The sequence below is a fragment of the Mastomys coucha genome, unplaced genomic scaffold (genome assembly GCF_008632895.1).
Source record: "Mastomys coucha isolate ucsf_1 unplaced genomic scaffold, UCSF_Mcou_1 pScaffold6, whole genome shotgun sequence".
Taxonomy (NCBI): Eukaryota; Metazoa; Chordata; class Mammalia; order Rodentia; family Muridae; genus Mastomys; species Mastomys coucha.
In genome coordinates, this window is record NW_022196912.1 from 98,635,558 (window position 1) to 98,662,131 (window position 26,574).

General features: G+C 37.0%; 1 protein-coding gene across 6 annotated transcripts in view; it reads left to right on the plus strand.

Moving 5' to 3' along the window:
- Positions 1-26,574, plus strand: part of Rbm25 (RNA binding motif protein 25) — a 48,636-nt gene that overhangs the window by 6,339 nt on the left and 15,723 nt on the right. For 2 of the 6 annotated variants that reach the window (XM_031357111.1, XM_031357112.1), the window contains exons 2-12: positions 256-321; positions 3,100-3,217; positions 3,327-3,447; positions 5,608-5,657; positions 7,268-7,435; positions 9,129-9,186; positions 11,738-11,895; positions 19,649-19,834; positions 20,517-20,570; positions 20,809-20,892; positions 24,250-24,530. In XM_031357111.1, coding sequence (XP_031212971.1) covers positions 3,176-3,217; positions 3,327-3,447; positions 5,608-5,657; positions 7,268-7,435; positions 9,129-9,186; positions 11,738-11,895; positions 19,649-19,834; positions 20,517-20,570; positions 20,809-20,892; positions 24,250-24,530 — 1,202 coding nt within the window. In that variant the 5' untranslated portion in view covers positions 256-321; positions 3,100-3,175. The remainder of the gene's footprint in view (positions 1-255; positions 322-3,099; positions 3,218-3,326; positions 3,448-5,607; positions 5,658-7,267; positions 7,436-9,128; positions 9,187-11,737; positions 11,896-19,648; positions 19,835-20,516; positions 20,571-20,808; positions 20,893-24,249; positions 24,531-26,574) is intronic. The other 4 variants (XM_031357116.1, XM_031357117.1, XM_031357114.1 and 1 more) reach the window with 3 other exon arrangements.

The window sequence follows — 26,574 nt, forward strand, 5'->3', positions numbered from 1 at the left end:
AAACCATAAAATATAACTTAATCCTTAAGAATATAGCTTTAATTTTAATTAATTTAAATTAATACTTTAAAATTAACTGTTTATATCTAACACTGGTGGGAGAGAAGTGGCTCTAAAAGTGAATCCATGGCCCAAGTTTATACTTGTGAAACTAGGCACTCGGCTGTTGCTGATAAGTAGTAGCTGTTTAATAACTCTATTGATGAGTCCTCAGGCATTGTTTATTGTTCATTAATTAATTTATTTATTCAACAGGTACTATACCAACTGCCTTCCTAAGAAAGTGCTGAGATAGAGTATTATTATAATACAAGAGCTTCTGTAAGTAGGACAGTAGCCTTCTGTTTTAACAGATACCTTCCTGCTCCTTTCCACGTAGAACATTTTAGTACAGATTATTAAAAAAACTCAATGGGGAAGGGGAACAAATAAGAACATAGTGTAATAACACATGTATGAAGATGTCATAATTGAAACCCATTACTTAATGTGGTAATTTTTAAAGGTAATATTACATTACAAAAAAGGGAGATAAAGCAACATACAAAATTGAATGTATAATGTCTTACAAACTTGTATCTTTACTTTGTTAGATATGCTAGAGCTTACCTAAAATTTTTAAGGCTTTTTAGCACCTTTTTGCTGATATAGGAATCATCCTGACAATTCTTTTACTTGTGAATAAGAACTGGCGTATAAAACCAAAGATTCAGTTTTATAGAGTATTTTTTAAAAGTTATTGTTGTTATTACTATTTTTTAAGACAGGATTTTGCTGGGTAGCCTTGGCTGTCTTAAAACTTACTCTGTAGACCAGGCTGCCTTCAAACTTTCAAGATCCACCTGCCTCTGCCTCCTGAGTACTGGAATTAAAGGGGTATATCACTACCACTTGGCAAAGTATGTTAAAACACATTTTTAAAGTTAGATTTCTGTGTACTTATTTTTGGGGCGTGTGTTTAGTGGCACATGTGTGGAAGCCAGAGGACAACTGTGGGAGTCAGTTCTTTTCTTCCACTTTGTGGGTTCTAGGTATGGAATTTAGACTGACAGACTTTACCTGCTGATTCATCTCATCAGCTCTTAGAAACTATTTAAAAAGTTACAGTATAAGAAGGAACAATTTGTGAGCATGCAGTACATGCTTTTTTATTTCAAAGAAATGCTTACTAACAGGTAAAAAGATAGTTAATTTTCAGGGATTGGTGAGCTAAACCTGAAATAGAGGTTTTTTGTTTGTTTGAACTTCAGATCCTTATAAGTTAATTGATTTATTCTAGTACTCAAGGAAAGGATATATTTGATAACACTGGTAATACAAATTACACATTAATTTGGGGAGAATGATTTAGTACTAGAGTTTTAATGCAAACTGATAATCTATATTACAGAAATATTTATAGGCTCAGTAGGTGAGGGTGAGCTTGCTGCTGTGCCTGACAGCCCAAGTTCAATTTCAAGACCCAGGTGATAGAGAAAGTGGGCTCCTGTGACTTTGCTTGACTTCCATACATGCCATATACACACACACACACACACACACACACACACACACACACACGCACACATACATAAACTCACAAATCAATAAATATAATTAAAGAAAATCCTTAATATTTTGCAAAGATGAAATTAAATATCCAAGAATGTTCAGTGTTACTCAAAGGGTTTAAAAAGCGGAGGCCACTGTGTTTCTGTATTATTACTGAGTTACAAAGAATGGAGGTGAAGAGATGTCAGTGACATTGAAGGAGCAATGCAGGTAACAGTGTAGTATGAGTATATTATAATAAAGCACAAATTACTAAATATTTGTGTGTAAAAAGGTATGTAGAAAACAGATAACATGGTAAACTGGGAGTTGATGGATGAGAGAAAGTAGAAGAAATCACACTTTTTAAACTTTGGCTACTAAAGGGTGAGTAAGAAAAATAAAGGAGCCAGCCATGTTGGTACAGTCTTATAATTCTGGTACTCAGAGGCTAAGGAGGTTGGGTTTGAGACCAGCCTGGGTCATGTACAGTGTTTTAAACTGAAAACCAAGTAAATATACACACTCAGCCACTGATAGTAAAACAACATACTTTCAAGGGTCTCATGAAGCTAGGCTGGTCTCAAACCCAACATTGAATTGTTTCATAGCAGTCTGGCCTTTAACTGATCCTCCTACTTCCACCTCCCAGTTTCAGAGATTACAGTCATGTGCCACCATGCCCTGCTTGAAAAATGTGTTTAACAATTCTAGGCTTTCTCAGTTCCAGAGTATGGGATTTTCTGTTATAGGTGGAAGAATTTTTACTAGTGATTTCACAGTGGTTTCCTTCTTAGTTTAAAAACAAACAAAACAAACAAAAAATTCACCAAATTAATTCTACTGGAATCAATTACCAACTTATTTCAGCTTTTTTTTTGTTTTGAGACAGGGCTACACTAAGTAGCCCTGGCTGGCTTGACTATGTAGACACTGCCTCCTTGTCCACCCCAGACCTTGGAGTTTTGAGACAAGTCCTAGAATACTCAAAATTCATCTGTTTCTACTTTTAAGATTGGGATTACAGGCTTGTGCCACCAGGCCTGGCTAGAGGTTTGTTTTATGTCTTAAACTGGGTAATATATAACCAGTAATCTCAGTACTTGAAATTAAATAGTCAGGAGGGTCAAGTGTTCATAATTATCATCAGCTATATAGTATTTAAGGCCAGTTTTGATTACTAGAGATCCTTATCACCAAAAAACAAACAAAAAAGACTAAACCAAACGGTTACCTTATTGCAAATTTGTGGGCTCTTTATGTTAGAACAATTACTATGTGACCTGATAGAAGCCATGCCCTCTTCCCCCTCAGTTTGTAATTTAATGGCACATTTGTCTTTAAAGAACTAGTTAACACTGACTCATCAAATACTGTTAACCTTGATAGTTTAGTTTTCAAAGATATATTGGGTTAAAAATGAATGTATCAGAACACTTAAAATTAGCTACCCTCCTGGATTCTGAGTTTGTTTTAAAAGATTCATTGATGTTTGGCATTTAATTTTTTGATATTAACTGAACCTCAAAATTTTTTTCTTCCTTTATATGTATTCCCACATGATTGTAGGAGTCTATCCTGAACTTAGTTCGTGTACATTTTGGGAACTTATTTTAGAAAAGATCTAAGTTTTAAAAAATTCTCAATGGACAGACAGAGAAAAGAGGGTCTTTGCCAACTCCTTTGGGTAAGAAAACTTTAGAATTTTGCAGATACTCTAAAAATGAAGGTCAACAATGTAGGCATATCAGATTGGAAAGGTTTCAAATAAAATGATTTGTCATTTCTTTCTTTAGACTGGTGCAGTCAGAATGTCTTTTCCCCCTCATTTGAATCGCCCTCCCATGGGAATCCCAGCTCTCCCTCCGGGGATCCCACCCCCACAGTTTCCTGGCTTTCCTCCACCAGTACCTCCAGGTAAGTTTGAGCACATTTTTTTTCTCATTCATTCATTCATTCATTCATTTCTTTCTTGTCCCTCCCCTCCCTTTTTTTTTCTGAAGACATTGTTTCTCTTTAAAGCCTTAGCTGTCTATCCTTGAACTACAGAGATCACCTGCCTCTGCCTCTGCCTCTGCTTTCCAAGTGCTTGGATTAAAGGCATGCGCCACCATGCCTGGCACATTTTTTCTTAAAAGGACCGTATCTTTGTGGTTGTGATACTTCCTTTGGAGCATGGCACATATGCGATTTACTAGTAAATATATAATAGTCTTACTGTGAACATGGTTGTCTGATTTTTCTTTTTTGGGGGCCAGGTGAAGTGGGGAGAGGGCAGTTTTTGACAATTATAGTATGGCTATCCTGGAACTTGCTTAGTAGACCAGGATGGCTTTGAACCCACAGAGATATGCCTGTCTCTTCCCCTAAGAGCTGGGATCAATGGAGTGAGCCACCACTGTCTGATTTTTCTGTAGCATTAAATTATTTGTTTGGAGACAGAATATGTGTTATCCCAGGTTCCCCACCACCTTTCAGTTGTCCGTAAGGCTCCTGAACGCTAGGATTATAGTTGTGAGTCACTACACTTGGTTTGACAGTAGATTTGTGTTTGTGGCTGAGTTTCAGAATCATCTTGGAAATCCCTTAAAAGTGATAAGTATATAAAGGTGCTATATTCATGTTCATAAGGTTCAAAAATTTAAAAAATAGCAGTGAATTTCCCTCAAAGCTACATAAATCAGTATAACAATCAGTGTTGTTACAATTACTAAAGAGAAACAAAGTAGTAGTTGGTTTATCTTTGCAGATACTTAAAAGTGCATGCTAAGCAAGACAAGTGGTAGCCCATGCCTTTAATCCCAGCACTTGGGAGGCAGAGGCAGGTAGATTTCTGTGGGTTCAAGGCCATCCTGGTCTACCAAGCGAGGCCAGCCTGGTCTACAGAGTGAGTTCTAGGACAGCCAGGGCTACATAGAGAAACCCTGTCTTGAAAAAAAACCAAAGGGGAAAAAAAAAGCCTGTTAAAAGGCATTCATTTTTAAAAATTTTTCATTTTTGTTTATGATTTTGTTTTGAGACAGGGTATTGCCCTATATCCTTAGCTGGCCTGGAGCTGTATAGCCCAGACTAAACTTGAACTCACAGTTATTCTCTTAACTCAGCCTCACAGGTGATGAGATTATAGGTGATTGTTACCATACCCCAAGTTTTACTCCTTAGGTTTTTGTTTTTTTATTTTTTGTCCCCAAGACTGGGTTTCTCTGTGTAGCCCTGGCTCTCCTGGAACTCACTCTGTAGACCATGCTGTCCTCGAACTCAGAAATCTGCCTGCCTCTGCCTGTCAAGTGCTGAGATTAAAAGCATGCACCATCACTGCCCAGCTTACTTCTTAGTTTTATGTATAACTCCCTGCCTCCTTTTAATGGGGACAGGAGGAGTCAAGGCAGGCTTTCACCTGGCCTAGGATGGTCTGAACCTTGCTGTGTAATCAAGCATGGCTAATCTTTCCATACGTCCCAAGTTAGGGAGCACATATGTGTTTGCCAGCATACCTAGTTCTAAGTATTTTCTTGTAAGCTCTTTTCTTTGTAGTCTTTCTTGGCCATCAAACATTGAGCCTTCTGATATTTTTCATTATTACCATTTTGTGTTTATGTGTAAATTTATACCCTTGTAGGTATGGAGGTCAAAGCATAGCTAATAGTTGGTTCTCTCTACCAGGGAATGAAGTCAGGCTGTCAGTCTTGTCAACAGGTCCTTAGATGTAGTGAACCATCTCTCTAGCCTCCTCTGTTTAAGTAATCCAGAATCTTTTACTGAAACTCAGGGTTCCTGTTTGGGCCATGATAGCTTGCCAGTGATCCCTGGAAATCCACTTATCTCTATGTTGTCCCTTTGTTGGGATTATTAGCACTGCCTTATTTTCATGTGGATACTCAGGATTGTCCTCATGCTTGTGAAGCAAACACCTTAGTAAGTGAGACATCTTCTCTCCAGCCCTGTAGTTATTTTTAATTATATTCTTTTTTTTTTTTGGCTTTTCTGAGACAGGGTTTCTCTGTGTAGCCCTGGCTGTCCTGGAACTCATTTTGTTTAATTATATTCTTAAAGTATGATATGTTTTTTCCCTTTTAGGGACACCGATGATTCCTGTACCAATGAGTATTATGGCTCCTGCTCCTACTGTAAGTATAATTTGTCTTTTCTTTTTCTTTTTTTTTTTTTTAAGAATCTCATCTTGGACAGCCGGGCAGTGATGGTGCACGCCTTTAATCCCAGCACTTGGGAGGCAGAGGCAGGTGGATTTCTGAGTTCGAGGCCAGCCTGGTCTACAGAGTGAGTTCCAGGACAGCCAGGGCAAGTCTCATCTCCCTCTCCTTAGCTAGCCTTGGAATTACTTTGTAGCTGAGGATGACCTTGAACTTTGATCCTATTGCCTCTACCTCTAAGTGCTGGAACTAGAGGCATACACTAACCATGCCTGGTTTTTGTGCTGGGGATTAAACCTCAGGCTTCAGGGAAGTAGTCTACCAAGTTGAGTACTCTACCTCAATCCCGTGGGATAATAAAAAGGGGCAATAGAAAGAAATTAAATAGAAATTTTAATAGAAATTAAAATTCAGGATAAGCCTAGCATTTCCTGAAATATTAAACTTTGGTAAATTTAGATGACGTAAAAAAATAGTATCTGTATATAATGTTGTCCTAATTGGCAGTATGTGTAGCATTTGCATGCAGTGCTTTTTGTGGCTAGAAGGTGTGGTTCCCCTGGAACTGCCCGTGTTACAGGTGATTGTGAGCATCTGATGTAGTTCTGAACTGAATCTGGATCCTCTGAAAGATTAGTGTATTAGTTACTTTTCTCTCTGTAACAAAACACCAGGATGAAGGTGATTAATAGAAGCGTTGACTTGGGCTTACTGTTATACATTGATTATGTATAATCATAATGCAAGAAACCATGGCATCAGATAGAAGTGATGGCAGGAATAACTGAGAACTCAAATCCGAAACTATAAACAGAAGGAGAGAGTGAATTTAAAATGGTTGGATTTTAAATGGTTGGCCCGCCACCAGTGACAAACTTCCTACAAGGCCATACTTACTACACCTCCCAAATAGTTGAGCTACTTATTTTTTGTTTAATTGCTTTTGTTCTGGAACTCACTATATAAATCAGGTTCGCCTTAAATGCAAAAGTCCACATGCCTCTTGTCCCCCTAGTGTTAGGTTAAAGGTGTGCACTACTGTACCTGCCCACATTCGATTTTAGAACATTCCAAATGACACTCCCATTTATATTACAGAATAGGGGAATGGGGAGTTGGGGTTTGGAGCAGCTCCACCAGTTCTTAGTTTACCCTGGGCCTACTTAGTTTGTAGAAATCATTGTCAAGTACATAGAATTCTGTTCCTATATGTGGGAGATTGCAAGTTTAAAGTGAAAATAAGCTAATTAACACAAGGAACTTATAAAAAGCAAAAATATTGACAGTTTTGTAGTGTTTCAATATTGTGTTACAAGATTAGCAGGAATAATGAATTTGCTTCTATCCTGGTACTAAGTATAATGTGATGAAATTACTAGGAATTTTTGTTTTCTTTCAAAAGTAATTAAAAATAGAAATTTGATTGTGAAGAGTAAATTTGCATTAATGAAACATACTACATGCTTTAGAAGTTTTAGATAAGATATGTAGGGCCTTTAATAATATGCTATATATTCTTTGAAGTTGGTGTTTTTAGTTTAATGTCATAATTGCCAGATCAAATTTTTTGCTTTTCTTTACCTTAGGTCCTAGTACCTACTGTGTCCATGGTTGGAAAGCATTTGGGAGCCAGAAAGGATCATCCAGGCTTAAAATTAAAAGAAAATGATGAAAATTGTGGCCCTACTACTACAGTTTTTGTTGGGAACATCTCTGAGAAAGCCTCAGACATGCTTATACGACAGCTCTTAGCCGTAAGTTACAGTGTTTATTTTTCACCTTTTAAAACTGTTAATAAATTTCAAACTTCCTGAGTAGCTTGTTTTTTTTGTGACAGGATCTTAAGTAGTCCAGGCTGGCCTTAAAACAGAATACTCTATCTCCTAAATTGTTGGGACTAAGGTCTGTGCTCTCGTGCCTAAGTTCTCTATTTTTTTTCCCCTCAGCATTTTAATATGAAAAAATACCAAATCTGTACAAAAAGAGTAGTTCAGTAATCACACTAGAACTCTGCGACTCAGATTCATCAGCAAACTTATAAATTTTGTCTCTTAAATATCCATGTTTCATAATTTATGGATGAGTTTAAGTGCAAAATGCATATTTTCTGAGAGCAAATAGACATCGTCCTTACACATGATCAGAATGCTGCTGCATTCAACATTGATACCTACATAGTTTGTACTCAGCCTTCCCAGTGATGACTTTATTAACTGCTTTTTGTTTTCTGCTTATGATATAAATGGGTGCTTCATTTTGATACAATACAAAACAAGTTTTCTGGTTTCATTTCATTTATTTATTTATTTAGCTTATTTTCCTGATACAAGTTAGAGCTTTCATAAAATATTTCTTAGAACTTAAATTTGTTTTATTATTTACTTAGATTCAAAATATACAGTTTTTTTTAATTCTTTTTTGACTTATTTATTTTATGTATATGAGTACACCATTGCTCTCTTCAGACACACCAGAAGAGGGCATCAGATCCCATTACAGATTGTTACGAGCCACCATGTGGTTGCTGGGAATTGAACTCAGGACCTTTGGAAGAGCAGTCAGTGCTCTTAACCTCTGAGCCATCTCTCTAGCCTAAGTATACAGTTTTTTTGTTTTTGTTTTTGTTTTGTTTGTTTTCAAGACAGGGTTTCTCTGTGTAGCCCTGGCTGTCCTGGAACTCACTCTGTAGACCAGGCTGGCCTTAAACTCAGAAACTCGCCTGCCTCTGCCTCCCAAGTGCTGGGATTAAAGGCGTGCGCCACCACTGCCCAGCAAGTTTACAGGTTTTTAACACAAGTGTTTCATTGTATTCTTAATTCCACTTTTAGTGTTGCTGAGTTACTTAATCAAAGTGATTAAAACTCAACCATATTAAGACTACATTTGCCTTACTAGTAATTTTTGGGCTAATATGTTGTGATTTTATGAGTATTTAGTAAACAGATTTAAAAAATACTGGCTTTGGTTTTTGGTTTGTTTTTGGTGTTTGTTTTGTTTGTTTGTTGAGATAGAGTGTCTATGTTCAGCCTTGGCTGCCCTGGGAATCCCTCTGTAGACCAGGCTGGCCTCTGACTGAAGAGATCTGCCTGCAGTTGCCTCCTAGCGCTGGGATCAATGGTGTGTGCCACCACTGCCTGCTAAGGTTTTATGTATTTGTTTAAGCAGCTTGTTATATATTTCAAGTTTATGGGAGACTTGGAGTAATTTTAACAAGCTTAGTTGCTAGCATGATCTTGCTGAGCATTTTGTTATTTGTTTTCCCTCCTGTATTGATGGTATTATTGTTTTGAGACAGGGTTCGTTTCCCAGGCTGCCCTCTAACTTGTAGTATTACCTCAGCCTCTGTATTACTAGTGTGAGCGACCATACTCTATAGGCTATAATTCTGATCTTACTTGTCTTGAAACTTTTGTTTGTTAAGTGATAATTCTTAAATTTCTTTTTAAGAAATGTGGTTTGGTGTTGAGCTGGAAGAGAGTGCAAGGTGCTTCTGGGAAACTTCAAGGTATACATAATTTCCTTACTTGTTTTTGCCACCATTTTAACCTGTTTGTATAAGTTTGTATAAACTTAGCATGTTTTATTTTAATTTTCTTAATAGAATGTATTAAAAGGCAATTGAAAGTTTTGGCTGAAATTTGGGATTAGAAGTCCAAAATTGAAGCAGAAGAGGTAGAAGAAGAAAAAACTGACCTTTACTCAATAATTTTTTTCTTCCTTCGCTCTTTTAACATAGTAGACTGGACAAATCCAGTGGTTTCTTTGTTAAAAAGACTTATTACCGGCCTATACATTTTTTAAGGATTTATGTCTGTCTGTCTGTCTATCTATATCTACATCTATATCTACATCTACACACGTTTTTTGAATGAGTATGCTGTCTTCATGCTCGACAGAAAGAAGACATTGGGTCTCATTAAATATGCTTGTGAGCCACCAAGTGGTTGTTGGGAATTCAACTCAGGACCTCTGGAGGAGCACTGAGCCATCATCTCTCTAGCTCTCATGGCCTGTAATTTGTGTAGAAGTTTCTGTATATGCAGTGGCTATCTAAACTGGAAGAGGGCATGGCTACCTTGGAACTGGGTTAGAGCTGGTTTCCACCTGCCTTACAGGAGTCCTGGTCTTCTGTCAGAATAGTATGTGTTCTTAACTGCTGTGCTATCTCTCCAGCTCTCCCACTAATTTTTTAGATTTTTAAGGTTTTTTTGTCTGGAAGTAAGCCTGTCTGCTCCAGATGCAATAATTAGAGCTCAGGAAGAGGGAATGATAATTAGATGGAGTGTTACTTTTTTTTTGAGACCTATTTATTATTACTTTGTGAATATGAGTATATGCCTTCATGCCTACATGTGTACTTGTGTACCTCGTGTGTTCAGTTCTGCAGGGGCCAGAAGAAGGAGTTGCTTTCCCTGACTGTGGGTGGTGGGAATGGAACCTGGGTCCCCTGTAAACACAAGTGCTCTTTAGTGTGAAGCTGTCTTTAGCTGCTCTTTGGTTGTGTATGTGTAAGTATGGTTGGTTGGTTTGTTGTGTCTTCTTCAAAGGCTCCTCACTTCATTTAAGAGTCTTTTTTGCTGACCTTAGATAGTAGTTTAGCTAGCCAACTTGGCCAGGGAGTTTTTTCCATGTTTGCTTCTGGAGGGATGGGATTACTAGGGGTTGCCATGTTACTTCCATTTCGTGTGGGTACTGTGGGTACTTGGGAGCTTCTGGTCCTCATACTTCTATGGCAAATGCTTTGAAAATAAACTACCTTTCATTCTAGACAAACTGCTAAATTCTCTGCTCTTTCTCCTCTTGTTGCTATCAGTTAAGGGTAGTGTTTAATATATATGAGCACCTAAGCTATACCTAGTCTTGATTTAAAAATACCTTTATTATGGAAAAAATGAATACATATATAAAATGTGATGGTGTGACAACTCCATGGTTACTACTCACGGCTTTAATTATCAGTTTATGGTCAATCATCTTATTACCAATAACCTACAGTTTTCCTTTTGTTTGTCTTCCTTTATTCATCCATTCATCCTTCCTCCATCTTTACTTCTCCCCACTTTGCCCTTTTCTCTGTAAAGCCCTGGCTGTCCTGTCCTCATTCAGTAGAACATCCTGGCCTCTAACAGAGATCCTCTTGCCTGCCTCTGCCTCCTAAATGTTGAGATCAAAGGTTGTGCCACTGTCTATGCCTGGCTGTTCATTTTATTTTTAATAATACCCCAAGCACTGGGATTTTTTTTCTCCATATTCTAGTATATACTCTGAAACATAAACATTTTATTTTGTTTTTTTTTGGGGGGGTGGTGGGGAGGGCTGTAGGAAAAATGCCCGAAGTATAATAGTACCTAAAAATACTGCCTGTTTTTTCTAATAAAGAAAAAAATATCCATGTTGTACAGTTAATATTGAAATGTTTATTTTTCTCTAAAAGTCAAATTTAAAGCATTTCATTCAGGATATATATGAGCTTTCTATAGTGAAATTCATTGGGGATTTATTATGAGTTTAAAGCTCTTCCAGTTCTCATTTGCTTCTCCCAGCAAAAGTTTCCATGTTTAATGGTTATATCCTGTCCTTTATTATTTTTTTTAAGTTTTTAATTTTTTTTTTTTTTTAGCTTTTAGTAAATAATAATTTGCTGGACTTTAATTTTTGTTCTTTCCCCTGGTCTTTTTTTAAACTCCCCCTCCCACCCCCCTGGTTCATCAGTGTTAAAGAGAAATGCTTATTAGAGGGTTAAAGAGCAAGGTTTTGGTGATGACTTCAGTACCCTTATGAGTTTTGTTTGTTTTGTTTTGTTTTGTTTTGTTTTTTTATTTCTTTGGTTTTTTGAAACAGGGTTTCTCTGTGTAGTCCTGGCTGTCCTAGAACTCACTCTGTAGACCAAGCTGACCTCAAGTTCAGAAATCCGCCTGCCTCTACCTCCCAAGTGCTGGGATTAAAGGCATGCATAACCACTGCCTGGCTATGAGTTTTGTCTTAATCATTTTGCTTTGCTGTACTTTTTCATGTTTTTATACCTTAATATTTCACAAATTCTTCTTTATTGTTAGCTTTTGGATTTTGTGAGTATAAAGAGCCTGAATCTACCCTGCGTGCTCTCAGATTATTACATGACCTTCAGATTGGAGAGAAGAAGCTACTTGTTAAAGTGGATGCCAAGACAAAGGCACAGTTGGATGAATGGAAAGCCAAGAAAAAAGCTAATGGGGTATGTAGTCTACGTGTGCTAATTCAGTGTAGATACTTCACATTGTAAATAAATCTAGCATGGAGACTCACAAGATTATTATCATTGTAGTACATGCTTTTGGCTTATGCAGGAGTGTATTTTTATAGTTTGTAGATAAGTGTTTTATCTACCCACAGTGGGTGGATGACTGTTGGTTTGCTTGTTCCAGGTTGGGATGAAGGTAGTAAGGGAGGCTGGACAAGGTTAACTTGCCAGAGAAAGCACTTGTACAGACTATTCCAATCAGAGCTAATTCATTAAGGCAGCTTTGTAAGTAAGTATACAATATATTTCAACCTACACAATGTTTATTAGTTACCCTCTCTCTTTTAGTGCCCACAGATTGGATTCTAAAATGAGTTAAAATAAGTCTTACTACTTCATGTATGAGTGACCTTATTCAGGATTTTTATTTTTCATTTTAATTCTGTTATTTTTCATGAGGTTAAAGGAGGTTTTTTGTGTCTTGTGTGATAATGTTTCTATTGCATCCTTCACAAAACAAAATCTTAAATCTGAGTATATATTGTGTCCATTTTTTTTCCCTTTGTTTTCCTTCTCCCTTCCCCCCCAAAAAACCCAAAAGTCTTTGCTCTCATCTAGCTTTCATTACTTTTGAAGATAGATATAGCCTTCTCTTGCCCTTTATAAAATCTTGGTGTATTTTTTTTTTAAATAAAAATAAATTCTTTAACCTTTTTTTTTTAAAGATTTATTTCATTTATTTTATATGTATGAGTACACTGTAGCTGTACAGATTGCTGTGAGCCATCATGTGTGTGTGGCTGCTGTTGATCGCAGGACCTTGCTCTGGCGCTGACCTGCTCGCTCCAGCTTTCCTCGCTCCAGCATAATTTACTGCAGCTGTCTTCAGATTCATCAGAAGAGGGCGTCCGATCTCATTAGGTGTGGTTGTGAGCCACCATGTGGTTGCTGGGAATTGAACTCAGGACTCTTGAAGAGCAGTCAGTGCTTTTAACTGCTGAGCCATCTCCAGCCTCTTAAAAGAATTTTTCTAAAACTCATATTGAACCAAAGTATAAAGCTTAAGTTTAATGACACCTTAAGTAGTTTACTGTAGACATTTTATTCCCATGCTCTCGATGACATTTTCTTCTGTGTAAGTGAATGTAGTTGTCTGATTTCTTTGCTTTTTCTTCCAGTGCTGAGGGTAGAGCCTAGGGCTCTATGTTGCAGACAAGCATGCTATCACTGAGTCACATCCCTACCCCATAAATATAGCTTTAATTGTAATATTTTTATTTCGTGAAAACAAGATTAAATCCAGCTGCAGTTGTACAGTCCCAGCACTTGGGAGGTCAAAGCAGTTGGGACCGGAGTTCAAGCTCATCAGTTGTACAGGGAATTTGAAGCCAGACTGGGTGACATGAGACTTAAACACCTAAATGTACTATTTTATAACCAGCTTTCCCCTTGCATAATTCTTGTTTCCGTTGGATTTCTAGTACTTAAGATAGTTTCAGTGACATATACTACATCTACTTACAAGGTAAAAGGACTATTGCTTCTTTGTCAGATTTAGTCTGAGCAGTTTGGGTTCCTTAGAGAGTAAAGCCCATGTTGGGCGTAGTATTCAGGTTTTATTGTATTACATATCTCTTGGTTTTTGTTTTAATTTATTGGGTTTTTTTTTTTAGAGATTCATTTTTATTTATGTGAGAGTGAACATGTGTGTGTTTATATGTACTATGTACATGTGTCTCCTGTGGAAACCATAGGTTATTACTTTCCTAGAACTCAGAGTTACAAGCAGTTGTGAGCCACCATGTGTGCTGAGGGAACTGAACCCATGTTGTCAAGAGCAGCAAGTGCTCTTAACTGCTGAGTTCTCTCTCCAGCTGTTGTTTTGACTTTTTTTGAGATAGGATCTCATGTAGCCCAGGTTGGCTTCTTACTATCCTTTGTACCATGACCTTGTGCTCTTCCCCCACTTCCTTCAAGAGCTGGGATTAGTTAGATGTTATGTCATGTATTGGATCTTTAAAGAAATGTGTTTTATTTATTTGTGTGTGTGTAGGTGTTTGTATAGGTTGTGAATGTATATGTGGAAATTAGAGGACAACTCATGGAAGTTCTCTTCTACCATGTGGGTCCCAGGGATCAAACTGAGGTCGTAAGTTTGTGGCAGGGCCCCTTCACATGTTGAGCCATCTGCTGGCACCAGTCCACAGACTTTTTTATCATTATTTGATCTCTTTGCCTTATTGCCATCAAAGCTCATCATTAAAAATTCGTTTATCTGCCAGGCAGTGGTCTGCATGCCTTTAGTCCCAGCACTTGGGAAGCAGAGGCAGGCGGATTTTTGAGTTCGAGGCCAGCCTGGTCTACAGAGTGAATTCCAGGACAGCCAGGGCTACACAGAGAAACCCTGTCTCGAAAAACCAAAAAAAGAAAAAATAAAAAAAAAAATTCGTTTATCTAATTATAATTAACATGATCTTGGTTCATATAGCTTTCGTAAAGCATCCTGGAGAGACACAACTACTTACCCTAGATAGGGAACTCATGACAGACCAAAGTATAAATGCCACAAAAGTTCAACTTGGTGAGCCAGTTAGTTTTATTGGTGATACAAACAGGAATATGGGTGAGGAGTTATTCACAGGAGCAGAAATGACTCAAAGACAGCCACATCAAAAAGGCCCAATCAAGTATACTTGACAGCTCACAAAACTGGGAAACTTGGAACACACTGGACAGCCTATATGCAGTTCAGTAGCTTAGAGAATGTCCTTTCCAAGTAACTGGCCAAATCTCTTGGCAGCTCAGCTAGTTTCTTATGTCTGTTCTCATAGTCTAATTTTTTCCCCCAGCTTTTCTTCTCTGAGAGACTTGTTTGCAGCCCATCTTTCTTCCAGCTTTTATTGTTTGTTTCTCAGCTTTTTTTTTTTAAAGATTTATTTATTTTATGTTTGTGAGTTGTCGTTTTCCTTGGACACACCAGAAGAAGGTATTGGATCCCATTATAGATGGTTGTAGAAAAACTTGGACACAAGAACCTGCATCATTAAATCCTGTCCTGAATACAGTCCCCCTTGCAGAAATGTGCTCTCATGATTTACTGTCTGTTTCTTTTATAGCCCATCACCCTGTTGGATTCTACTCCTACATCCATGATTCTCAGTAGATAACCTCCCAATCACCTAGGAAAATGTCATCTAAATTAATAATGATATGAATATTTACTGAATACAGTAGTAGCTTTGTTATTGATTCTTAGTTTCCTTTGACTCTGAGGTAAAAGAAAGATCATGAGTCAAAGAAACAATAATTTGTATGAAAGGGGTGAGATATTTTTTCCTGATTTTTGAATTGTAAGAAAGTTTTCTTGTCAACTAAATAACTTGATTGAAAAATATTTAAGTCTATAGATTAGATTTTTTTTTTTCCTTTTCAATCTTTTTTTTACTTTAGCAAAATTCCATTTCACTGGAGCTATATCCAGTTTAACCTATTTAGTCCATGTTCTCCTTACTGGATTTTGTCTGCCTACCCAGCAGTAGGTCTATAGAGATAATGATTGTTTCAAGCTGTGTTTGTTTACCATGTACAAGAATAAACCAGTGGCCTGGAAAGCTGGTTCACTAATTACTAGCACTAGGTATTCTTGAAAAGGACCCAAGTTTGATTCCCAACACACACATGGCAGCTTACAACTGCCTGTAACTCCAGTTCCAATGGATCTGACACCCTCTTCTGGCCTTGCCTCTATGGGCAACAGGCATGCAAGTGGTTTACATACAGGCTGGCAAAACACCCATACAAGTAAAAGAAAAGTGAATTAGTGAGCTGAGGTTGGTGAATGCCTTTAATCTCAACATTTGAGGGGGAGAGACAGGTTGATCTCTAAGGCTAGCTACGTGTACCTCAGTCAGGCTAGCCAAGACTTCTAGCATGTGTCTTAGAAAGCAAAGCAGAACAAAATAACGAGAATGAATTGGCAGTTGTTGGAGTACAGATAATCTGTGGAAAGCCATGTTTGTGCATTGCATTCTAGTAGATAAAAGGTGCTTCAGGTGAACATCTTTACATAATTACTTCCAAATTCATTTAGTGAGTTAGTGTTTTCTGAAAGAACTGCAATTGCTTTGGGTTTTCCTCATAACTGCTTGTTTTTCAGATTATGAAAATTAGTCAGGAGAATGTCTCTAGAAGTTCTGTTTCCTCTCACTTTGGATTTGGAGGTAGAAGTTGAAATTGGTAAATGCAAAATTGTGAATTGTGTGAGCTTTGGATCATATTTGGCAGCTTATTTATTGACCTTTTTAATAACCCTAAGTAATTTTCTCCTCTCTCCTGTGATCTTTCAACATATTTTTGTTTTACTAATAATTAGCAATCAGTTAAGAGACAGGCTCATAAGCTTTCTTTCTAAAAAATGTAGATTGACAAGCAGTTAGCCATTTGAAAGGTAGAATTGGATCCTTTTTTAAAAATCCTTCATGGTTGTAATTATGGAAAATGGCTGTATTGATCCTTAAATTTCAATTTGTAGGGATGATAATTTAGGGTCTACACGTTAGGTTCATATTAGCAGGCCTTTGAATTTACAACTCCATTCCTATTCCTATGATTAGAAACCTATGGAGAGTCTTCCAAGGGAAGTGTAGGAAATGTCACACAGATCATGTTTTTCTTCTCTCTTTGATTTTTAAGACTGACTGTGCAGCCCTGGTTGGCCTTGAACTCACAGGCCAGATCCACCTTCCTCTGCTTCTCAAGTGGTGGTATTAAAGGCCTTCAGCACCACACATAGTCCAGCATTATGCTTTCGAGTGAATACTTTAATAGTGTAGAATTTAGGTAGGGTTTGGTGCTACATAGTTATATGTAGTTACATGGTATAACAGGCTTCAGGCCAGCTTGGGCTGCATGTTGGCATTTGTATAAGCAAAGACAATAACACAGTCTAAACACTAAATTTGAATTGTCAATAGCCATGTTACTAGAGCATTCTCTTTCACACAAAACTTTCAGAAAGCCCAAATCAAATCATTGAGAACTTTAGTGACAGATGTATAAATTTGAGGACCTTAATTAATTTACCAATTTAAAATACAGTCACGACAATTATAGTTTACTAATATTGTCAGTATATCATTTTTAATAGTTTAATTACAGTCCTGTGTAAAGCATCTGTCCTTGTGTAAGATGGCAAGTAGAGAATTGGCAACAAGACGGTTGGATGAAGAGGCAGGTGTGAGAAAGTGAGAAATTCTGAATAGAGTGCTGTTTAGCTCTGACAGACTTCTGCTTCTTACTATATGTTAATAAACATTTATGGTCAAATAAACGATTAAAAATTTGTGCTTCAGGGACCCCAATGGAGGAGGTAGGGTAAGGACTGAAGGGGTTTGCAACCCCATAAGAAGAAGAAGAATCGATATTCCCCAACCAGATTCCCCAGAGCTCCCAGGGACTAAACCGCCAACCAGAATACACATGGAGGGACCCATGGCTCCAGCTGTACATGTAGCAGAGGATAGCATTGTCTGGCACAAGTGGGAGGGAAGGCCCTTGGTCCTGGAAGGTTTGATGACCCAGAGTAGAGGACTGCCAGGGGCGTGAGGCGGGAGGGGCTTTGTGAGTCAGGGAGCACCCTCATAGAAGCAGAGGATAGGGAGGATGGGAAAGGGGTTTTCAGAGGGGAAACCGGAAAGGGGATAACATTTGAAATGTAAATAAATAAAATAACCAATTAAAAAAGAAAAAAAATTGTGCTCTGTTTTCTATCAGTATCATAGAGTTTGCTCTGAATAAGAATTTATTAAAATTAAATGTTAATGTAGGGCTTATCGAATATGTATATGAAATCATTTCTAAGGATAGAAACAAGTTAATGATGATTGTTATGAAACACCTGGTAAGTTATAGTTGTTAATAAGTAATCATATACCTTGAAATTCAACTTGAGTAGAGTTGAATGTGTTATGACCAAGAACCTGGCATTTATATGGAAGATTATAGTTCTTTTTTGGGTTTTTTTTTTTTTTATTTTTGGGGGCTTTTTTTGTTTTTGTTTTTGTTTTTTTTTTTTCCGTGACAGGATTTCTCTGTATAGTCCTGGATGTCCTGGAACTCACTCTTTATACCAGGCTGGCCTTGAACTCAGAAATCTGCCTGTCTCTGCCTCCCAGGTTCTGGGATTAAAGGCATGCGCCACCGTTGTCTGTCTTATATGCTATACTGAGTGTTGAATGAAACCTGCTAGGCAAGGCCTGTTTACATCACTGGTTCTACAAGCATAATTTTTGTTACCTGCCAATATAATCAGTATATATTTACCAAGTAAGTTGCTATTTTGGGACATAAACAGGTATAATTTTAGTTTAGAAAAATGGCTTTGTATGTACAATTATCCATTCGTTTTCCTTCTATGTCCTTCTTTATTTTTCCCCATGTTTTGAGTAAAGAGTTAAGTTGAAAGTAAGGGAAAGTCAAAAGTTTTCGGGTCATAGTATAAGTTCTATTTTTAGTTTTAACTATGAATTCTAAATTTGGGGGCTCTAAAGCATAATTAGAAGCAACAACAGTATGATAGAAGATTGAATTTTTCTGAGAGTCAGATTTTCTTTTTGAGATAGGGTCCTCTTAGGGAAGGGAAGTTTGTCTAATAATTACTATCCTGCCCGGGGGCTATTTTCATTTGTCACTACTGCTGGCTTTTAGTGGAGGTTAATCTCTTTACCTTTCACTTGTGGTATTTGCAGAATCATGCTAACTATTCTTTGAGGCTGCTGTGTTTAGTTGGAAGGGAATGTAAAGTCTCTTGTAATCCCAGCTGCCCATAAATTCCAAATCCTATCTCTGACTCCCCAGTGTTGGGAATACACCACCACCATTGCCCAACAAGAAAGTTACTATTTAATAATTATTACTTAACTCTAATACTTCTTTTGAGAAAGTATAAACAAGTTGTGTGTCTATGTATTGGATTTATTCTTGTGTTTGTCTTTTTGAGACAAGGTTTCTCTGTGTAGTCCTGGCTGTCCTGGAACTTGCTTTGCAGACCAGGCTGGCCCCAAACTCAAGAGATACCTTTGGCTCTGTCTCCTGAGTGCCCGGATTAAAGGTGTATACCACCATTCCTGGCTAGGGTTTGACATACTGCATGTGCAAGTCAGATGGAAAGAAGTACATATGGTATATGGTGGAGACCTGGTTTCACTCTATAGCTCTCAGATTGTTCTGGACAGACAGACACACACACACACACACAGACATACATGTCTGGCTTTGAACTCACAGAGATCCACTGGCCTCTGCATCCTCCATACTGGGATTAAAAGAGTATACCTCCATTCCTGGCCAGGTATATGGTTATTATAAGCAGCTTTTGCTGCACTAGACATTGTAGAAGCTGGACTGGTGAAATGGCTTGTTAGGTAAAGGGATTTTGCTGCTAGGCCTGACCACCCAAGTTTGATTCCTGAGATTCATGTGTTGGAAGGAGTCCCCAAGTTGTCTTCTTGACTTCATATGTGTGCTGTAGCACACACATATATACAAATATAGAAATAATTTTTTAGACGATTAAAAAACATATAGAAGCATGTGTGGGGAAAGAGGCCATCATTTGCATCCTATATCCTTTCTGATGATTAGGTTTTGTACATGGCTATCTAGTATTTTTCTTGGTTAGCCCATTCATATATGGTTTTTTTTGGAATAATTTTTTTCTATTCTCCTCAAATTTGTGTTGGTTTTTAAGAACGCCAGACCAGAAACTGTCGCTAATGATGATGAAGAAGCCTTGGATGAAGAAACAAAGCGGAGAGACCAGATGATTAAAGGGGCCATTGAAGTTTTAATCCGAGAATATTCCAGTGAACTAAATGCCCCCTCACAGGAGTCTGACTCTCACCCCAGGAAGAAGAAAAAGGAAAAGAAGGAGGACGTATGTGTTCTGACAATATAGTCATTTATATAGTTTATTCTTCTGGAAAATACAGCGTTCCTTTAGAAACTTAGGGATTGTCTGTGTCATGAAAAAAATACACATTGTTTATTAAGGGATAGTGAAAATTGAGTTTCAGCGTCTTTTGGACATTTTAGTTTTATCAGTAACCAGATATAATTGTATTACTGTAGTCATTCATTATTTGGTCCATAAAGTGGGACTACTTGGTGTTATTGGGAATACTAGTTTAAAGAGTTAGTCAGATATTAGTTAAAGTTGAAATTTTTCTTCCTCCATTGATATGGAAGGATAAAAATAACTAATAGTAATTAAGAGGGTAAGTTACAGAAGCATTATTTTTTTGGCTAGAATTATAGGCAGATCTTTTTGTAAAGTAGACAAATTTTGTGCATGCAAATACATATCAAGTGATAATTTCTTACATGTTAGAATCCCTTATCTAAGGAAACAGTCCTGGTACTCTTAAGAGTATTTTGGCTATTGAAAAGAAAGCATGTGATGGGTGATAGAGGGATTTAAAGATAAATAATTTTTACTGTAATTTCAGATCAAGAAAATATCACACGTAGTGTATTGTTTCCTGGATAAGTGTGTAGTCAGTTTAATTATAGCGCAATGTGAGCTGTTTTTTAAAAAATCTTTGTGGGTTTCTCTGCAGATTTTCCGTAGATTTCCAGTGGCCCCATTGATCCCTTACCCACTCATCACCAAGGTTCGTTTGAACTGTAGGCTTTGATTTTTATGTGTGCACTACTAACTGCCAGATATGTGATTTTTATCATTATTATTACTATTACTATTATTATTACCTTAACTTTACAACATTAGATTTTACTTCCAAGTTGGTGGTTTTTGCTTAGATGTATTTGTAATACTTGCACAAAATACCAAATTGTGTCATTTTTCCGTTAATGTATGTAAATGTATCCCTTTCTGTTCCCTTATTTTAGGAGGATATAAATGCTATTGAAATGGAAGAAGACAAAAGAGATTTGATATCCCGAGAGATCAGCAAATTCAGAGACACACACAAGGTAGTATTCTTGTTTTTTCACTTGATACCAATCTAGACTTTTTACAGAATCCAAAGCAAAAAGACAAGAAAATCAACTTTACATTAGAGTATAATTTATTATTGCCTTTAATAGGCTTAATTGATACTGAGGTAGAAACAAAAGCACAGAAGACTAATATCATATTAAAAGTGGTCATTGCTAATTTTTCTCAGTCACTGACTACTGCAATCATCTCACTTTAATATAACAAAAGTTAATATAGATTTCAACATAAACATCAAGGTCAGATTAAACTATATTCAGGGGGCAGCAGGATAACTAACATACATACAGTTCAGTTTATTTTGTGGGCAGGTCTTTAATCTTAGGAAAAACTTTTTTAAAGAGCTGAGATTAAAATTTAAGATTTATATTTGTATGGATTAAGTTTGAGTGGGGGAGATTTTAAAAAGTAGGCCAGTGATTACCAGACTTACCAAATTATAGATGCATGGAAGAACTGTAAATTCCCATAAAGCTAATCTATTCATTGACCCCCACCATTATGATAGAGATCATATGGTGACTAATGCAAGATGAAACTCTCAGCTTGGAAAGTAACAAGGAATAGGATGTAAGTATGAGCTTCTGTTTTTTATTATATTTATGGATGCCCCCTCAGAAAAATATGCAAAGGGGTAACTGGCTTGGAAATGGGTATTTGTATATAGTAAATCCCACTCACGAGTTTTGCCTATTTAAAGCTTCTCTCAATGACAGTGCTCTGTGAATGTTCGCTGGTATTGAAGGTGATGCTTTCGGATGGTGAAATGCAAAGTGCATGATGTATTTTGATGTTAGAGGTAATAAGTATGATAATTGGTTCTGACTAGACTGAGAAGTGCATAACATAACTCAGTGGTGTTAAGTGTTCACTTTATATTTGAATCTTATTTTTTCTTACTGCTTTCAAAATCCCAAGTTGACAATTAATGCTGATTATCAGTGCTGCTGAACACTTAATGTCCAGATCCCAACCATACCTCATATATAGTACTTTTTTAGGAAGTAAATGTGTTTAAAAGCACAAATGGAACTCCTAGAATTTTGAGTTACAATGGTGGTCTGTGGCAAGTCATAGTAGAATACTCTATGTATGTTCACTATTCCAATTAAAGGCTGAGTAAGCTTAAAAATGGTATACAGTTGTGTGTGTGGTTTACCCGCCTTCTGTTTTTATTTATTTGTTTTAAGCCCTGTCATGTTATTGGTGAATTATGAGGAAATCAGGTTGGTAAAAAGTTTTAATTCACAAGGTACTACTTCAGCATTTTAGGGGTTTGTCAAGCATTTCACTGCCTTAGTATTATTTTACTGATGGCAATGTTCTGAATTTCCAAAACATGATTTAGAAATAAAAGAAATCAAAACAAAAAAATAAAAACCAGTTCTCCTTGGGTGGTATGGTTAAGGGGATATTTGAATTCTTAGCAATACACAATGAGCTCAGTGAACCTTTGCATGTTTTGGTATGAGATTGTTAAATAACCACAGAGTGTCAGGGTATCAGCGTGGCAGGGGGCGTCCATTTACAGCACGGATGAGTCTGAAGAGACAATAAGGTAAGACTTTTGAGTTTTTTTAAAAAATTCTTTCCTTTTCTCTTCATAACTTTGTTAATTGTTTGAAGGAATCATTTCATTTCTTTAATCTTTCTTAAAATATATGCATATATGCTATATCTACTTGTATGCACACACATGTTGCATATATAAATAACTCCTTAGAAAGCATTTAGTATGGACTAGATTTTCTCAGTTTTTGTGTACATAGAAAAAGGAAGTTTAAAATGAGTTGGAAAGAAATTGTATTTACATCAGAGAAAAGGTAGCATATTAAACAAGAGGAGTAAAATGTTGAGGACTTGTACAAAAGAAATTAAAAATCTGTAAGTATATATTATCTCCGAAATAAATTTAAGTGTATGACATTGAGGTAAGTTTTATGTAGTGTAGATACATTTTAAAATATAAACTTTAAATTCCATTAAGAATGTTTCAGAAATTAGATCCCCCTCTACCCCCGTAATAGGTTTTAGTTTCTAGCTCTTCATGTCTCCTGTCTTTCCTTTCTAATTTCAATGTATTCAGTATTGGCTTTGCCTGTATGCTAACTTAGGTCAGCAGCTGAATATATTGATGCCTCATACACTAGCTTTTCTTTCATAATCCTCTCTCAGTTCTTTGGTCCGTGAGCAAGAAAAAAAGTACCTAACAGGTAAGACTGCTTTTTAAAGTTTTAAATGCTTTACATTACTGAGAAAAAGAAAATGCACATTTTATTGTTGCAGTTTAAATTTCAGTGAAATTAAACACAGAACTCCAGGGATAAGTGTGTTTTGTTTTACTTGTTTGGGTTTTTGTTGTGCTTTCTTTTTCCCCGTCTCAGTTTGTATAGAAATCTTGTGGTACACTGGTAATCTTTCAGGTTACACTGGCCTAACTGTTTATTTGTGAACCGTGTACTTGCTCTTCCTCCCAGAAACATAGCTTGTAGGCAAGGTTAATCCAGTGTTGGCGATCCATGTCCTAGTACAACATCTGTAAGTTAATACAAGATCCTTGCAAGGGTGGATTTATCATTGTAAATATATCTTATTGTTTTACAGGCATAATGGTGGGCATAACTATTCTGCTTTTATTTTAACTATTGTAAATTAAAATAACTAATGTATATGTTGTTTGAAGTGAGTGGTTTTCAAAGTTTCTGTATTTGGTGGAGTTACCCATCTTATAATGGTAGGAATAAGTATTTACATAGTTTAAGACAAAAGATCTTGGCTAAATTCAGCTTCTGTTACTTTTGGAGGGTGGGTAACCTGGAGGGCAGAAGATTGTGATTGTTACTGTGATTTGTCTTCCACCTCTACTTTAAAACCCTCATCTGGTTACCTCCAGTAGTGAAAAGTCTAGGATCATAAATACTTTCACTGTTCCCACTGACTTACAGACATTTATAATGGGCAATTATAAGACAATTATAAGACAATTTAGTTTAATTGTCTTTCTAGAAATTACTAGGAATCACTACATTCTTCATTGTTATTTTTGGATATTAGTCAGTGGCCTGCCACTCTTAACACAGATTTCTCCACCCAAGATTGGAGATTCTTGGTTTGTGTAGAATATTTTGTTTTGCACGAAACCTAGCTTTGTGATTGTTCCTCTTTAATTTGTTTTTTTTTTTGTTGTTGTTGTTTTGTTTTGTTTTGTTTTTTTAAATCCCCAAATCCTGGTGGTTTGATGCTTTTCGTAGCAGTATTGGGCATTGCGCCGGGGAAAATCTGAATGCTGGAGGCACAGAATTAACTCTAAAAGTACTTTTGTTGGTTTCTAGAAACTGGAAGAAGAGAAAGGCAAAAAAGAAAAAGAAAGACAGGAAATTGAGAAAGAACGGAGAGAAAGAGAGAGGGAACGTGAAAGGGAACGAGAAAGGCGAGAACGGGAACGAGAAAGGGAAAGAGAACGTGAACGAGAAAAGGAAAAAGAACGGGAGCGGGAACGAGAACGGGATAGGGATCGTGACCGCACAAAAGAGAGAGACCGAGACCGAGAGAGAGATCGGGACCGGGATCGAGAACGGAGCTCAGATCGAAATAAGGATCGGAGTCGATCAAGGTAAAACTTCATACTAACATTAAAAAGATTTCCTCTGTAGAACTATTTGCATTTGAGTGATAAAGTTTTTTGTGTAGACTGGGTACATTGTACATACAATGACATTGTTGATGAAAGTAACAATTTTTATTTTTGTTTTTGTTTTTTGAGACAGGTATTTTTGTCCTAGAACTACCTCTGTAGACCGGACTGGCTTCAAACTCAGAGAGATATGCCTGCTTCTGCCTTCTAGTGCTGAGAATAAAGGCTCTTGGCACCACTGCCACTACAAATGAAGCTGAGGCAAAGGGATAAATTCACAATCAGTGGTTAGGTAGTAAATTCCAGAATAACCAGGTATACAGTAAGCTCATCTCTAAAGCAATGATAGGGTTGGAGAGATACATTAGCAGTTAAAAGCACTTGATACTCTTGCAGGATCAGTATCCAGGATCAATATGATGGCTCACTTCTATAGTTCCAGAAGATCTAATACATGGAGCACGTACATACATGCAGACAAATCACTCATACATAAAATAATAACGTGTCGGGTATGGTGGCACATGCCTTTAATCCCAGCACACAAGAACCAGAAGCAGGGGAATCTCTGAGTTCTAGACAGCCTAGTGGAAACATTGTATTGAAAAACAAAACAAACAAAAAAGATTTATGTTTTTAATTTTCAGTCCTGAGGGTAGGAGGTGGGATGATGGTGGTGAGAAAAACAATGTGATTTCTTTTTTTGTAGATACTTTCTATCTGAGGCTAGGTTTTTTGAGCCTAGAACCAGTTGCTCCTTCAATGTTAGGGCAGGCAGTTTTCATTATATCCTTAAATTGTAGGCTATTTTTCTATTTGCATTGAGACTTTCTGCCAGTATTTTTCAAAGAATATGTGTGTCTTGTCCTTGAGCCCATGTGTTTTTCTTGACTTGTAGTAGTTTTACCTTTTTAGAGGGCATGTAAGTTTTTTGGTAATTTATTTGTAACAATAAGCAAAAATAAAAAAGGAACAGTGATTGAAAAGATAGAAAAACTCATCAAAAACCTTGAAAATACATGACTTGTTGCAATGTAACTTGATGAGATAAAACAGCTATCTAGGGGATGAACAAGTTTATTTCAGTTTAGTGTTCTATATAACAGTCCATCATACAAGAAAGCCAGAGCAGTAGCCTGAGGCAGCTGGTAAAGCAGAAACTATGGCCAAATGTCTTGTATAGCATAGGACCACTTTCTCAGGAATGGTCTTCTCCACCCCACAGTGAGCTGGGTCCTCTCATATCAATCTTTAGTCCCAGATATGTCTAGATTTGTGTCATGTTGACAAAAAAAGCAACCATCATTATACCTGCACCATGTTGATGGAATTGCATACTTAGTATATATTATCTCCTCTCTTTCTCCCTTTCTGATATAGTCCTTGGTGAGAATTTGACATTCTATGAAGTGAAACAATTCCTTTTTAAATGGTATCCTTCCAAGCCAGGCCTGGTGGTACACACCTTTAGTCTCAGCACTTTCAAGGCAGAAACAGACAGATTAGAGTTTGAACCCTGGTGTCTAGCAAGTTCTAGGCCACTTGAAACTGCATAAATGAGACCATGTCTCAAAAACACATGCACAAGAATAAATGTCCATCATAGCATGTTGTCTCATATACACACACGGATTTATTTATCATTGGGCTAACATTGTATGTACTTGTGTGTTTTTTTCTTAAATATCTATTTTTATTGTGTATGTGTTTATCTATATGCATGCAAACAGAGTACCATCAGAGGATAGAAGGGGTGGATTCCCTGGGTCTGTAATTAAATGCAGTTGTAGGATTGTCTGATGTATCAGTAACCAAACTCTGGATCTCTGAAAGTAGTATTTTCAACTGCAGAACAATCTCTCACGTTGAAGTTAAATATTCAACTTGTTTGTGTGTTTGGGGAAAAGGAGTGCCTCGGTTTATGTAGTCTAGGTAGGCTTTGAACTCCTGATTCTCTTACCCCAGCCTCATTAGTAGCTCTGGTTATAGGTATTGAGCTACCTCTAATTTCTCCCCCCCCCCC